General features: G+C 29.8%; 1 protein-coding gene across 1 annotated transcript; it reads right to left on the bottom strand.

The window, feature by feature from the left end:
- Positions 1-9,826: 9,826 nt before the first annotated feature.
- On the bottom strand, positions 9,827-12,079 carry LOC114942557 (glucose dehydrogenase [FAD, quinone]-like). Its single transcript, XM_085488899.1, has 2 exons — positions 10,263-12,079; positions 9,827-10,148 (listed from the first exon to the last, which is right to left on the bottom strand). Exons 1-2 carry the CDS (start codon positions 12,069-12,071, stop codon positions 9,996-9,998), a joined length of 1,962 nt encoding a protein of 653 aa, XP_085345025.1. The 5' UTR covers positions 12,072-12,079; the 3' UTR covers positions 9,827-9,995.
- Positions 12,080-14,665: the final 2,586 nt, after the last annotated feature.

The raw sequence follows: 14,665 nt of genomic DNA, 5'->3' as shown, positions 1-14,665 counted from the left end.
AAAACAAACACACTGTTTTGTTTCTTAAAATTACGTATCTTTGACAACTTGAAACTCGATAAAAAAAATTTTTTTCGAAAAATTCAACTATCGTTTTAGAAAGTACAATATTTTTCTTACAAGACGCTTTTTTTAAAAGTTTCCTATGCTTTTTTTGACCGATTTTCACGATTTTGAAATAAACCTTGTATTTTTTGGAGATTATGTCGTAACTCGATGAAAAATCATCTCATAGACAAAAGATTAAAAAAGCATTTTAAAGCTCGAAATATCAACTTTAACGCGATATCGGTGGTTATAAAAAGTTTTTTATCTTTTTTATTTGATGCTAAATCTAAAAATAATGATTTCTTCTTTAAAATTGCATATGTTTGACACACTGCAGTTTCATGAAAAATTTTTTTTCGAAAAAATTCAACTCATGTTTTATAAACTACAACATTTTATTTACAAAATACTTTTTTTTTAAATTTTTACAATTTTTTTTCACCGATTTCAAAGACAACCTTTTTTCTTGAAAAATGACGTGTACCACCGATATTAGCGTTATCCAATGTACACTATGTGGAGGTTGCCGGTTGGATTTTGCACATTGTGTGTATGTGTATGTATAACTAATGGTTTCCTTGGGTGATTTATAATGAAAAAAAAAAAAATAATAATAAATGCAAATGTTGTTCTTTGGAAAATCGATTATAAATCACAAGAAGTAGTCGTTACCTCTCAAGATAAAAAATATCAGTGAGTTTTTCAATTGAAGAATAATTACAAATATAATTTTAATGTATTCCAAAATCAGAATAAATCTTAATATTTAAATCATATGTAAAGTGTGTTATATTTAAAGAGTCACACCCTATTGCGTCAATTAAAAAAAATCACGATAAATCATCAATAATTAACAAGATTTAGTTGCATCACATCTTAAGAGAGCAAATTGAATAATTAACAAGATTTAGTTGCATCACATCTTAAGAGAGCAAATTGAATAGAAGAGGGAGGAGGACAGAGGATGGAGCAGTAGTATAGAAGTCGTCTGTTCACTTGGATTCTATTTAAGTTTAAACTTAACACATATAACTATATACCTTCAAGCTTTAAAATGCTTTTTTAATTTTTTGTCTACGATGATTTTTCGTCGAGCATGAACATCATTTCTAAAAAATACAGATTTAGTTTTAAAATTAATAACTCGGTCAAAAAAAAAATCGTAAGAAAATTTAAATAGTAGCGTTTTGTAGGCAAAATGTTATAGTTTATGAAATATAAGTAGAATTTTTCAAGATAAACTTTTTTATCAAAGTGCCAAAAATACATAATTTTATAAAGCAAAACTATATGTTTGTTTTTAGCACAGAACAAAGAAATTAAAAAATTTTTAAAAATTACCAATAATACATTAATGTTAAAATTGCAAGCTGTAAAATGCTTCTTTAATTTTTTTTTACGATTTTTTTTCGCCGAGTTTCGATATATAAAAATAAAATAAAGGTTTACCTTTAAAATTATGTAACTCACTTAAAAAAAGGTCGTAAGAAAATTTTAAAAATAGCATTTTGTAGCAAAAATATTGTACTTTATGAAATTCAAGTAGAATTTTTCGTGAGAAACTTTTTTATCAAGGTCCAGTGTCAAAAATATGTAATATTAAGGAAGAAATCAATGTGTCCATTTCTAAAGCATAGAAGAGAAAGATAAAAAATTTTTTTTAAATCAGCGACTCCGGGTTAAAGTTAAAACTTAAAGTTTTAAAATGTTTTAATCTACGATGATTTTTCGTCAAGTTTTTTTTATTTTTTAATTTAAAAAAAATTTTTCTTTTTTAATTTTTTTCATTTTTAATTTATACATATTTAAAAAAATTTTTTTAATTTTAATTATTTTTAATAATTTAGGAATAGTATATATATCGCTAGTGGTAAATATAAATTGGTAGAGTTAAATCGACGTAACTAGCCAGTTTATTTAATTAAATTCACAACGTTTCGACCATTTGGTTGTGGTCCTTATCAAGTGAAATACACTATAAACAAAAAGACAGTAGTTTTTACATTTAGAACGCATTTATAATAAATAATAATAAAATATAAATTAGAATTACAAAGGACGTACTTAATTAATAAACGATGTATTGATCAAATTGTACTTAAAAAGAATCTAATAAATTATCATAGTAATAAATATAAATAAGGAAAAAGAAGAAACACGTCTCATTAGTATGATGCTCAGTCAACAACTAAATTGACACAGTTAAAAAGAAATCTATACGACCTTTATAATTTTATCATAAATATTTGTCAAATTTTCAGTGTCCCTTTGTAAGTTAATTGTGTTGTCATGCTTCTTAATTAAGAACATTTCAGCAATCTCTCTCTTTCTTATGTGTTTCTCGTTATGTAAAATGATTGGCGATGTCCAATTAAATTCGTGTCCAAATTCACATTTATGTTTACTAATGACTGAGTGATTAGTTGTATGCAATTTTATGTTATTGAAATGTTCTTTAATCCGCGTACATAAATGCCTCTTTGTTTGGCCGATATAAGAAGCATCACAATCTTTACAATCAATCTTATACACTACATTAGTTCAAAACTTGTTGTTTAATTTGTCTTTTCCACGTTTTATCAAAGTATTTAATTTCTTAGGCATACTGTAGGCCACATTCAGGTTAAATTTTTTAAGTGAACGTTTAATATCATCACTAACATCTTCTACATATGGTAGCGGAATAACACATGCTTTTTTCGGATGCAGAGCAGAACTATCGTTAGACAACGATTCCAGAAAATCACTATTGCCGTCATTTTTTAAAAAATTTTTATTCTTCTATTTACATATTTATTGATAATGTGTTTAGGAAAACTATTGTTAATTAAAATATCTTTAACAATCTCAATATTGGTCCGGTGGAATTGATCGTCGGAAAGTAAAATTGCGTGGTCTATTAAGTTATAAATGGTATTAATTTTATATTTGATTGGGTGATAAGATAAAAAGTTAATGTATCTACCCGAACAAGTAGGTTTCCTAAACCAATTCGTGATAAGTTTATTCCCTCTACGAATGACTTTGGAGTTTAAGAAATTAATAGAAGAATCAACTTCAATTTCGTGAGTAAATTTCAAACGCTCGTGATAATTATTAAACGTTATTAGAATTTCATTTATTTTGGAATTTGGTAAAATCACAAAAATGTCGTCCACATATCTGTAAAAGGTTCGAACATTGAAACTTAATGAGTTTAAACAATTTGTTTCTAAATCGTCCATTACTAAATCGGCTAAAATCGGTGATAATGGGGACCCCATAGGACTGCCATAGATCTGTTCATAAAATTGTCCGTTAAACTGAAAACTGGTCGAGCTCAATATCATTTCGACTGCATGTAGGAATTGTTGCAAATTTAATTTTGTTATTTTACCAATATCATTCCAACGGTTTTCAATAGCAGTAAACACTAGTTCTCTAGGGATATTAGTAAACAAAGAACTGACATCAAGCAAAATCATTGTGTCATCGTCATTAATAGTAATATTTCTTATGTTTTTTTACAAAAGTCCACCCGTCCTTTACATATGAATATGGTTTTTTAACAGAATTAAGTGATATGTTGTGAATATAACTAGAAATGTTGTATAATGGACTGCCCAAGGATGAAACAATAATGCGCAATGGGTAACCGATTTTATGGATTTTTGGAAGTCCGTAGCAACGAGGTAAATTCCCATTAGTACAGTTTAAAAAATTATATGTAGAGTAGTCGATGATGTCATTTTTAAGCCAAGATTTAATTAACGTATTTATTTTATTAGTCAGTTTCTTAATAGGATTTTTATTTAATATCTTGTATGTAGAGGAGTCATGCAACATAAGTTCCATATTTTGTAAGTATTCGTTCCTATTCATAACGACAGTGGTTTGTCCTTTATCAGTCTTAGTGACAATTAAGTCTTTATTATTCTGTAAATATTTGCTAGATAATGAAAAAGCATTATGTATAAATCTATCAAAGTAACTTATATGTTTCTTTTTCGATAAGAATTTTTGTAGTGAATTGGTTATAGCGATTCTTGTGGTTTCCAATGAATCTACAGGGACAAATTGGGATTTGGACTCAAAGTTCTTTACAACTTCAAGAGTGTAATTAAGTCGGTCTTTCTTATCAGAAAATTGTAAAGGTAAAGAAAAACTATCACCCAAACTTAAAAGTCTGGAAACGATATCAGGAATCTTTGGAACTAATATTTAATAACCATTTTGAATTATCTATACTTTCTAACGGATTCGAACCACTATTTTGGTTTTCTTTAATATTATTGAATTTTTTGATAATATTACTTTTAGTTCTAAAGTTAAAATAATTTAATCTTTGTTTGTTAAATTGAAAAAATTGAACTACTAAATCATGAGGTAATAATTCAAACAATCTTTTCTCAATCTTATCAATTTTTGCACGTATAACGCTTAAATTAATATTCGAATCCTTAATTTCTAAATTTAATAATCTCAATTGATTATCTTTAATAATGTTTTTAAATTTGCGTTTCGCATAATTACTGTGAAATGAAATGCTAATCTTTAAATTCCTGATGTGTGGTGGGAGTAAGTCGTGTCTTTGGCATCGAAGTAAGAATTTTAGTTGATGGTTAGATGTGTAAAGCTTCTTCTTATAATTGATCCATGATTTGAAGAGACAGGTGGTGTCCTTTTTATATTGTTCCGTAAGATGTTTGAAAAAACCGTCGATCAGTACATCGTTTATTAATTAAGTACGTCCTTTGTAATTCTAATTTATATTTTATTATTATTTATTATAAATGCGTTCTAAATGTAAAAACTACGGTCTTTTGGTTTATAGTGTATTTCACTTGATAAGGACCACAACCAAATGGTCGAAACATTGTCAATTTAATTAAATAAACTGGCTAGTTACGTCGATTTAACTCTACCCATTTTTAATTATTTTTATTTTTAATTTTTTTAATTATTGCAAATTTTTAATATTATTTTTTGTAGGATGTAGGAAATTAAAAAATTATTTTATATAATCTTTTTGGTTAATTAAAAAATAAAATTAAAATATTTTAAAGTTTTTATTTTTACTTAGCATAATTTTTTTATATTATTAATTTTTGTAGGGTAGGGTAGGTTTTTACAGGGACATAAAAGAAATACGGCGAATTAAAATTATGTTCATAATAGAAATTCAGCAAATTAAAATTATGTATATGTATAATAGAAATTCGGGAATTAGAGTTATTTACATAATTGATATTCGGCAAATTAAAATTATGTACACTCGCGGAGGAAAAACTTGTTTAGCGCGCGTGAAGCGCGCGCTTGTGTTATGCAGTCTTATTTAAATAATCGTAAGTAAGTCATTTATGTGCTAGCATTTACATGAAATATGCAGCTGAAATAGCTGTATATTTCATGTAAATGCTAGCACATAAATGACTTACTTACGATTATTTAAATAAGACTGCATAACACAAATGCTAGCTTATAAATATATGTATTTTTCAGCACTCTGTATCAGTAATGCCTTCACAAATTCTTGATGTAAATTCCATCGACTATTAATAATAAGAAATAATTAGAAAAACAAAATTAAAAAATTAAAATAAGCACTTGATGCAATTTAAAATTATATAAAAGCAAGATCTATATTTTTGACTTAAAATATAGTTTATTTTTAAAAATACTTTCAAATTTGAAGATAATTCAACAAAATATTAACATTAAAAAGAATGATTGTTTGATATTGATTAAAATGTCCATTTTCGTAATGTATTAGTTTTTTTATTGCTTAAATTAATACAATTGTCGCTCGTATATTGAAAACAAAGTGATAAATATAAGGCCAACTTATCGAGCTGAATATTCGAGATGTTCAGTCAACTACCATTTATTACATGTATAAATTATAAAACTACAGTCATTATATTAAAACTAACGCAAATTACAATCATTCTATAAACGTTTCGACCGCACGCGGTCTTCTTCAGTATAATTATTGAAATATAAATTCTTACAATTCACATAATATCGAAATTTAATTATAGTTATTCAGAATCAAGAGTTTTTGAGCAATTAACGCGTGTTTCAATCCGTCCTGTCCAACAATGTTCGCCTCGATATGATCCCTGATTTTGTTCAGATCTCGGATAGTTTCATCGTTAATATGCGAGAAATTAACCCGTTCCGTAGGCGCTGCGATTAATAAAAAATTACCGATCAACGTATGTCCAAATTATAATATGTATCCCCTACAATTGGTAGTATGCTTACCTATCATCGTTCTTCTTGACAATTTTGCTACTTATTAACAGTTATTAAGGATGACACATAACAAACCAACAATACAGAAAGACAGCTCATTTTAAACTCTACTTGATCGGAGAGCGTGCGTGTTTATATATGATCTAATATCTATGTTTTACTCGTTAATGTCCTATTTGTCCTATTATTATTTCTTGTTCGCTAATATATCCAAAATATCAAAATACGACTCGCTAAGTAACTCAGTATCTTTGTTTAAATTTAGTCCATTTTTTTGTTCCTTGATATGTAGCATCTCAGAAATGAGTCTTTTATAATAATTATTTTCGTTGTCCATGATCTTAACATTGTCCCAATTAAAAGTATGATGTTCATTTATTATGTGTTCAGAAATTACTGAATGTTTCGTTGAGTCCAACCTAATATTATTTTTATGTTCTTTTATTCGCGTCTGCAATTGCCTCTTTGTTTGGCCTACATAAGATGCATTACAATTATTGCAACTGATCTTATAAACCACATTCGAATTGCATGGATGTTTAGTTTTATCTTTCTGCGCTTTAATAATATTATCCAGTTTGTTGAGACATCTATACCCTACCATACAATTTTTATTTTTTACCGAGGAAACAATCATTTCTGAGATCCCATCTATATACGGAATGACAAAGAATTTTTTATTGACCGAGTCATTTCTTATACTTTTTGTTCTTTCTATGTTGGCCTGTCTCTCTATAATGCTCCCCTTAGATATGATGTGTTCTATCCGATAATTAATTTTGTTAAAAATCAGATCAAGAGGGTAACCATTGCTTCTGAGTATATTAATAATTAACTCCAAATTTTTATTAAAAAATAGTGGATGTGATAGCAATAGACATCTGTCTACAAGGTTATATATTATTCCAATTTTGTGGCATAATGGGTGGTTTGAATAAAATGATAACGTCCTTCCTGAGAAGGTTTCTTTTTGATACCAGTCTATATATATTTTGTTATTAATAATTTTAAGTGATAAATCTAAGAAATTCAAGCTATGGTTAACCTCTTGTTCGACCGTGAATTTAAGTCTTTCATGATAGTTGTTAAAATTATTCACAATCTGAGTCATATTAGTCATAGAGGTGGCCACTATTATGTCATCCACATAACGAAAATAAAACAAACATTCCAAATTCAACGCTTTGAGAACTGTATCCTCAAGATCTTGCATAACCAGGTCTGCAATAATTGGTGATAACGGTGACCCCATAGGGGTCCCAAACGTCTGTTTATAAATTATGTCATCAAATGTAAAATATGTAGAAGTCAATATAAATTTTATACCCCCCAAAAATTCGTTTTTCGGTATTTTAGTATTTATTCCAATGTGATCCCATCTATCGTTAATACCGTCAATCGCAAGATCCAGAGGAACGTTCGTAAACAAAGACACCACATCCAAGGAAAACATCCTATCATTCTCATCAATCTTTTTACCAGACAATATGCTGTACAAATCAAAACTATTATTAATATGACTTTTCGCTTTGGGTAGGCTAGTTCGTAAGGTGTTTTGTAAAAACGAAGCCAGCGTGTATAGAGCTGTATCAACCGATGAAACTATGATTCTAACTGGATAGTTTTCCTTATGGATTTTAGGTAATCCATACGCTTTTGGAAGGAGAGAATCACTACAACGTAATTTATAATATTCGTTTTTTGAAATATAATCTTCCTTAAGCCATCTCTTCAACAAATCATTCAAATCGTTCTCTATTCTTTTGCACGGATTTTTTTTAACAATAGTGTAAGTGTTGACATCTTTTAAAACGTTTTCCATTTTGTTGACCATAGCTTGAATTTGTTAGATTTATCACTTAAAATTATTAATAACAAAATATATATAGACTGGTATCAAAAAGAAACCTTCTCAGGAAGGACGTTATCATTTTATTCAAACCACCCATTATGCCACAAAATTGGAATAATATATAACCTTGTAGACAGATGTCTATTGCTATCACATCCACTATTTTTTAATAAAAATTTGGAGTTAATTATTAATATACTCAGAAGCAATGGTTACCCTCTTGATCTGATTTTTAACAAAATTAATCATCGGATAGAACACATCATATCTAAGGGGAGCATTATAGAGAGACAGGCCAACATAGAAAGAACAAAAAGTATAAGAAATGACTCGGTCAATAAAAAATTCTTTGTCATTCCGTATATAGATGGGATCTCAGAAATGATTGTTTCCTCGGTAAAAAATAAAAATTGTATGGTAGGGTATAGATGTCTCAACAAACTGGATAATATTATTAAAGCGCAGAAAGATAAAACTAAACATCCATGCAATTCGAATGTGGTTTATAAGATCAGTTGCAATAATTGTAATGCATCTTATGTAGGCCAAACAAAGAGGCAATTGCAGACGCGAATAAAAGAACATAAAAATAATATTAGGTTGGACTCAACGAAACATTCAGTAATTTCTGAACACATAATAAATGAACATCATACTTTTAATTGGGACAATGTTAAGATCATGGACAACGAAAATAATGATTATAAAACACTCATTTCTGAGATGCTACATATCAAGGAACAAAAAATGGACTAAATTTAAACAAAGATACTGAGTTATTTAGCGAGTCGTATTTTGATATTTTGGATATATTAGCGAACAAGAAATAATAATAGGACAAATAGGACATTAACGAGTAAAACATAGATATTAGATCATATATAAACACGCACGCTCTCCGATCAAGTAGAGTTTGAAATGAGCTGTCTTTCTGTATTGTTGGTTTGTTATGTGTCATCCTTAATAACTGTTAATAAGTAGCAAAATTGTCAAGAAGAACGATGATAGGTAAGCATACTACCAATTGTAGGGGATACATATTATAATTTGGACATACGTTGATCGGTAATTTTTTATTAATCGCAGCGCCTACGGAACGGGTTAATTTCTCGCATATTAACGATGAAACTATCCGAGATCTGAACAAAATCAGGGATCATATCGAGGCGAACATTGTTGGACAGGACGGATTGAAACACGCGTTAATTGCTCAAAAACTCTTGATTCTGAATAACTATAATTAAATTTCGATATTATGTGAATTGTAAGAATTTATATTTCAATAATTATACTGAAGAAGACCGCGTGCGGTCGAAACGTTTATAGAATGATTGTAATTTGCGTTAGTTTTAATATAATGACTGTAGTTTTATAATTTATACATGTAATAAATGGTAGTTGACTGAACATCTCGAATATTCAGCTCGATAAGTTGGCCTTATATTTATCACTTTGTTTTTATTGCTTATTTATTATTTTTACATAAAATTGTCATTTTTTGGAAAAATGAAATGAGCTTTTGCGCCAAGTCCTGTGGTTAGAGCGTTTTGTAAAATTGAAGTTTATTCAATAAAATTGGTAAAACGTTTTGACCCTGACCGGGTCCTCTTCAGTTACATATATTAACTATCTGTTACATATATTAGTTTTTAATTATATCAGTTACGTATATTAACATATATAATAATCTGACATGAATATTTCATGGTACGCCAAGATATTTTATTTATTCTAAGAAATTTTTTTTTATACTTTTACATTTGTTACGTTAACGATTGAGTATATTATTATTTCATTTGTAATTTTAATTAATAATAAAATAATTTTTTGCATGACAACTGGTATAATTACTATGACATCACGATAATGACTTCTTTAAGTAACCCCAATCTTCCTTGACCATATCTGCTAGTTTTTCGGCAATCATATAAATAGGTATGTTTATATGCCCTGCTATAATCTCAGGCATAATAGATGCGTCTGCTATTCTGAGTCCTTGAATACCGATCACCTGTACAAAACGTTGCTACATAAGTATATAAATACCCATAAATTTGCATATAATTTGTAGATTACAATATTTACCGTATCTTTTGTAAATGCTACACTGTATTCTTCCACATACCTTTAATCTAGAATCGACAACGGCGGTCGGATCCTCCTTTGGACCTATTTTGCAAGTACCGGAGTGATGATACATGGTACTAGAGATTATTCTGATCATACATTCCCAATAAGCATTACTGTCATAGATGTAGTTTTCACATCCGGGCAAAGTGTCATTGCACAACTGCGAACCGAATGCCTGCATCTCCCTTGTTTGACTAACCTTCATCGCGGCTCTGATGCCAGCGATCATCGTTTTAACGTCTTCTGAATCGTCGAAATAATTCGCCTCGATCTCAGGCTTAACATTGACATCGTTACCCAGCAATCTTATCCGCCCACGACTCTTGGGTTTCAACAGGATCGGCAGGATGCTCCAGCCATAATTATTAATATATTTATTCCATATTTGACGCATTTCGTCGTTCAAATCTATCACAATCGGTAAAAAAAAATTCCCCTTTAAGTCACTACCGATGAACAAAAACTCTATATCCGGCAAACCGCTGAGTTTTTCTGGACTCTTAGTATTTATGAAGCCCAGAGCCTCGCACCCGCCCGGAATCGTAAACGGACCCGTTTGCCTGGTTAGGAAATCCGCTATATATGGATTAGCGGGATTGATCATCTCTTGTATTTTTAAACTAACTGGTTCGTTCACCATCCACGTTAGTCCGCCGAAGGTGACGTGATCCATCAGATTCTCCCCGACCCCCGGAACATCTCGGACAACGTCTATATCGAGTTCGGCGAGGTGTTTGGCTGGCCCAATACCGGACAGCATCAGTAATTGGGGCGACCCAATTGCGCCCGCGCACAGTATCACCTCTTTACTCGCAAACACGGAGATAAGCCGGCCGAATTTCGTAAAATCCACCCCGATCGTTCGATTTGTGCGTCGATCGATCAACAATTTCCTCACCATGCTTTCGCGCGTCACGTGAATATTGTTACGAGTGTTTATGGGATACAGGTAGGTTCTGTTACTGCTCATGCGAGTGCTATTTTGAATCGTGGTCTGTAAATACGAGAATCCTATTATGTCCTTTCCGGCGTTGTAGTCTATTATTGGGTACCTCAGCTCTTGGCCGGCTCTCAGGAATGCGTCTGCTAATGGGGTATGAAATAAGGGGTAGGAGATGTGCACGGGTCCCTCAGTTCCATGATAAGTAGTATCCGACCGCAGTTCTGGGATATCGATCGTCTCCAGTTTCTTGAAGTACTTCAGGACATCTTTGTAGACCCAACCTTCGTTCCCCATCTCAGCCCAGTGATCGTAATCCTCGGCCCCGCCCCGGGTTGCAATCATAAAATTCAGCACACTACTACCACCCATCACTTTTCCCCTGGGCCAGTTGCACCTATTGTTGTCCATCCCGAGGCAATACTTGTCGGAGGGCTTGGTCTGATACTTCCAATTGATGTCGTTGCTTAGCTGTAGGAAGTAAACAGTCAGCGAGATATCCATGATAAGGTTCTCGTTGGGTCCAGCTTCGATTAGCAGCACCTTTGCCTGAGAAACTTCACTTAATCTTGCGGCTACCGTGGCACCGGCTGTGCCAGCACCGATTACCACGAAATCGTAAACATCCCCGTATCTCGGGGTCCTGTCCGGGATCTCTTGATTCAGATTGAATTGACCCTTCGCCAAAAAGTTCAGGATTCCAACACCCGTTCTGAGCAGATTCTGCAAATTTGGTACATTATTCGCGTCCTCGCCGTACAGATTGTTATATTGTTTCGGAAAAATTTTCCTGGCCGACTGTGTCGGAACGATCAAGGCAACGATACTGAAAACACAAAAGACTTTCCACATCTTGTTCAACATGTATCCGAGCAATTAGCTTGAGTGGAGCACAGTAATACAGGCTTGTATCTGGATGTTCGGATATATATACTTTTATTGAGATCCATATGTTGTGTAACATATATGTGTCACTATACGCAAATGTACAACACATATACCAGGTGTTCAAAATAAACTCAAAAAGTACTTTATTAGAGTGTTTTGGAAAGGTCTCGAGATAAGCTACAAGAATATGCAATAAAAAATAGGGGTTTTGTTTAAGAAATTGAAGATGACCTTCATGTGACCTTCAAATGATTATCCAAGATCAAATCAGTTATACCATCTTATGTCCCCCTTGAAGCCATAAAATTTTTGTTTAAAACATTTTTCTCTAAAATGCTTTATTTTCGAGATATAAGTTTGTTACGCTTTATTTTGAACACCTGATATAGTATATGATAATATATTCTTAATGTAATGCAGCGATCCATAATGTAGTGTGACAAGAAAGAAAAGAGGTCGCTACGAATCAATTATTCTAAGAATGATCGCAAAAAGTAAATAAAATAACATTGACTTGCTCTCATTAAACATTGTATTGTTATACATACCACATTTCAAGGAAAAAAAGCACAATTCTTCAAATTCATAATATAACAGTTTTTTAGTTAGAAACTAAGAACACGAGAATGTAATAAGTGTAACAGAACAGTGTTATTGAACAAAAAAAAAACATATATGGAAATAACAATAATTTATTGGATGACAGATATAGCACAAAACATGTATTACATAGAAAAATATTATTAGATAGTCAATCGACAACGTAAAAATTTAATAGAAGAATAAAAAAAAACACATTGTGTAATATTAAATTGTATTACAATAATAAAAGACAATTTTCTAACCATTTAACGTTCCTGATCTCTTTTCTCACCAATTCTTTAATCAATTCTAACAATTATAATTATGGACATTAATTTTATATAAAACTGTAATCGTGATAAATGCGATGTATCAGTATTATTTAAATTTCGAGTTTATACAAATAGTTTTTTCTTTGGTCACTCTTTTATCGATAATTATCGATAAAATATATATTTATTGATAATTAATTACTGCAAACCTTTTTATTATTATATTTATAAGAGGCACATTATTTGAATTATTACAGATATTACATTGCGCATAATGGCGGTGACTAAATTTGAAGCAGCCAATCAAATACTTGCCTGTAATGACTTTTGCATTATGGGCAAGCATTGATTGGTCAAAAATGTGCCACTAATTTTGATCTCTCTGCGCATCTCGGGAATGCAATACCTGCCCAGCAAACACAGATATGTAATTGTTACATTGCCGTAATAAAACGGAATGTAACAAGTAATATAACGTGAATGTTACATGTAACATTCACGTTAGTTATTATTTCTCACTCATAGGATATTGCAGCTATATAACCAAACCATAACACATAATTAAAATAAAATATAACTGTAACATTGTAACCTTAATATTATATAACAATGATATAAATTGATGAAATGTTACATAATAGTAATATAAATTATTTTATTGTTATAAAACTGTTATTAAAGTAATTACAGTACAGTTATATAACAATTATATATATTTATATATTTTAGCACATTTATAATTTTCAGGAATATTTTGAATCCTGGAATTAATTTTAAATAAAACAAAACAAAAAAAAATTGCAATAAAAAAACATTTTATTTAGTTTGATTTAAAATCAATTCAAGAACTTATAATATTATAAGTATTAAATATATATATAAGTTCTTGAATTAATTTTAAATCAAACTAAACAAAATGTTTTTTTATTGCAATTTTTTTTGTTTTGTTTTATTTAAAATTAATTCCAGAATTCAAAATATTCCTGAAAATTATAAAATATTTTATAAATAAATATATTATAATTACATTAAAGTGATATTAAAATTGATAAAAAAGGAAATAAAGATAACAATAAATATAATATATACCGTTTATAATATATTTTTATAAAATTAAAATAATACGTATATATATATATATATATATATATATATATATACCTATAAATAAATTACACATATAAACTTTTCAAAATACACATAAACTATAATTATGAAAAAAAAAAAGAAATTTTTATATGTTGTACAAAGTACACAAAGTGACAATGCTATAATTGATGATAATATATTATCATAAACTTTTGTAAATATAAGTTTTGTAACTAAATAATAGTAACAGCTCAGTTCTCAAAGTAATAATTAACATTATTTTTTATTATTTATCAGTTTAAACATTTTCTCTTATCTCATCAGGTACGTTTTCTTTATTATTTTTTGTTTCTCTGTGATATCGTTGCTTCGCAAAACGAAGCCATTCCGCCACAATAGTTTCTGTTTCTGTTTCCGTGAATGTTGGGTAGCGTGAAACAACTTCTCCTTAAAGAAAAATAATAAAACAATTTTGATACATATTTTGTAATATCTATTTAAAATTTATATTTAAAAATTAAAAATTTTTTTAATAGTTTATATCTTGAAACTTACTTATTATTGTTTTTATTAACTGCAAATTACAAATTTTAAAATTATCTTTTTTCTCTTTCCAGGAACAATCTG

This window comes from Nylanderia fulva, unplaced genomic scaffold (genome assembly GCF_048542155.1).
Source record: "Nylanderia fulva isolate GAGA-0341 unplaced genomic scaffold, ASM4854215v1 Scaffold74, whole genome shotgun sequence".
Classification (NCBI taxonomy): domain Eukaryota; kingdom Metazoa; phylum Arthropoda; class Insecta; order Hymenoptera; family Formicidae; genus Nylanderia; species Nylanderia fulva.
The sequence above is the reverse complement of the archived record's forward strand: the minus strand, read 5'-3'. Positions and strand labels throughout refer to the sequence as shown.

Excerpts from the sequence above, each read along its gene's own strand:
- LOC114942557 (XM_085488899.1), bottom strand. The coding sequence starts at position 12,071 with ATGTTGAACAAGATGTGGAAAGTCTTTTGTGTTTTCAGTATCGTTGCC. Across the intron at positions 10,149-10,262 it reads TTGTCGATTCTAGATTAAAG|GTGATCGGTATTCAAGGACT; the intron begins GTATGTGGAAGA and ends CGTTTTGTACAG.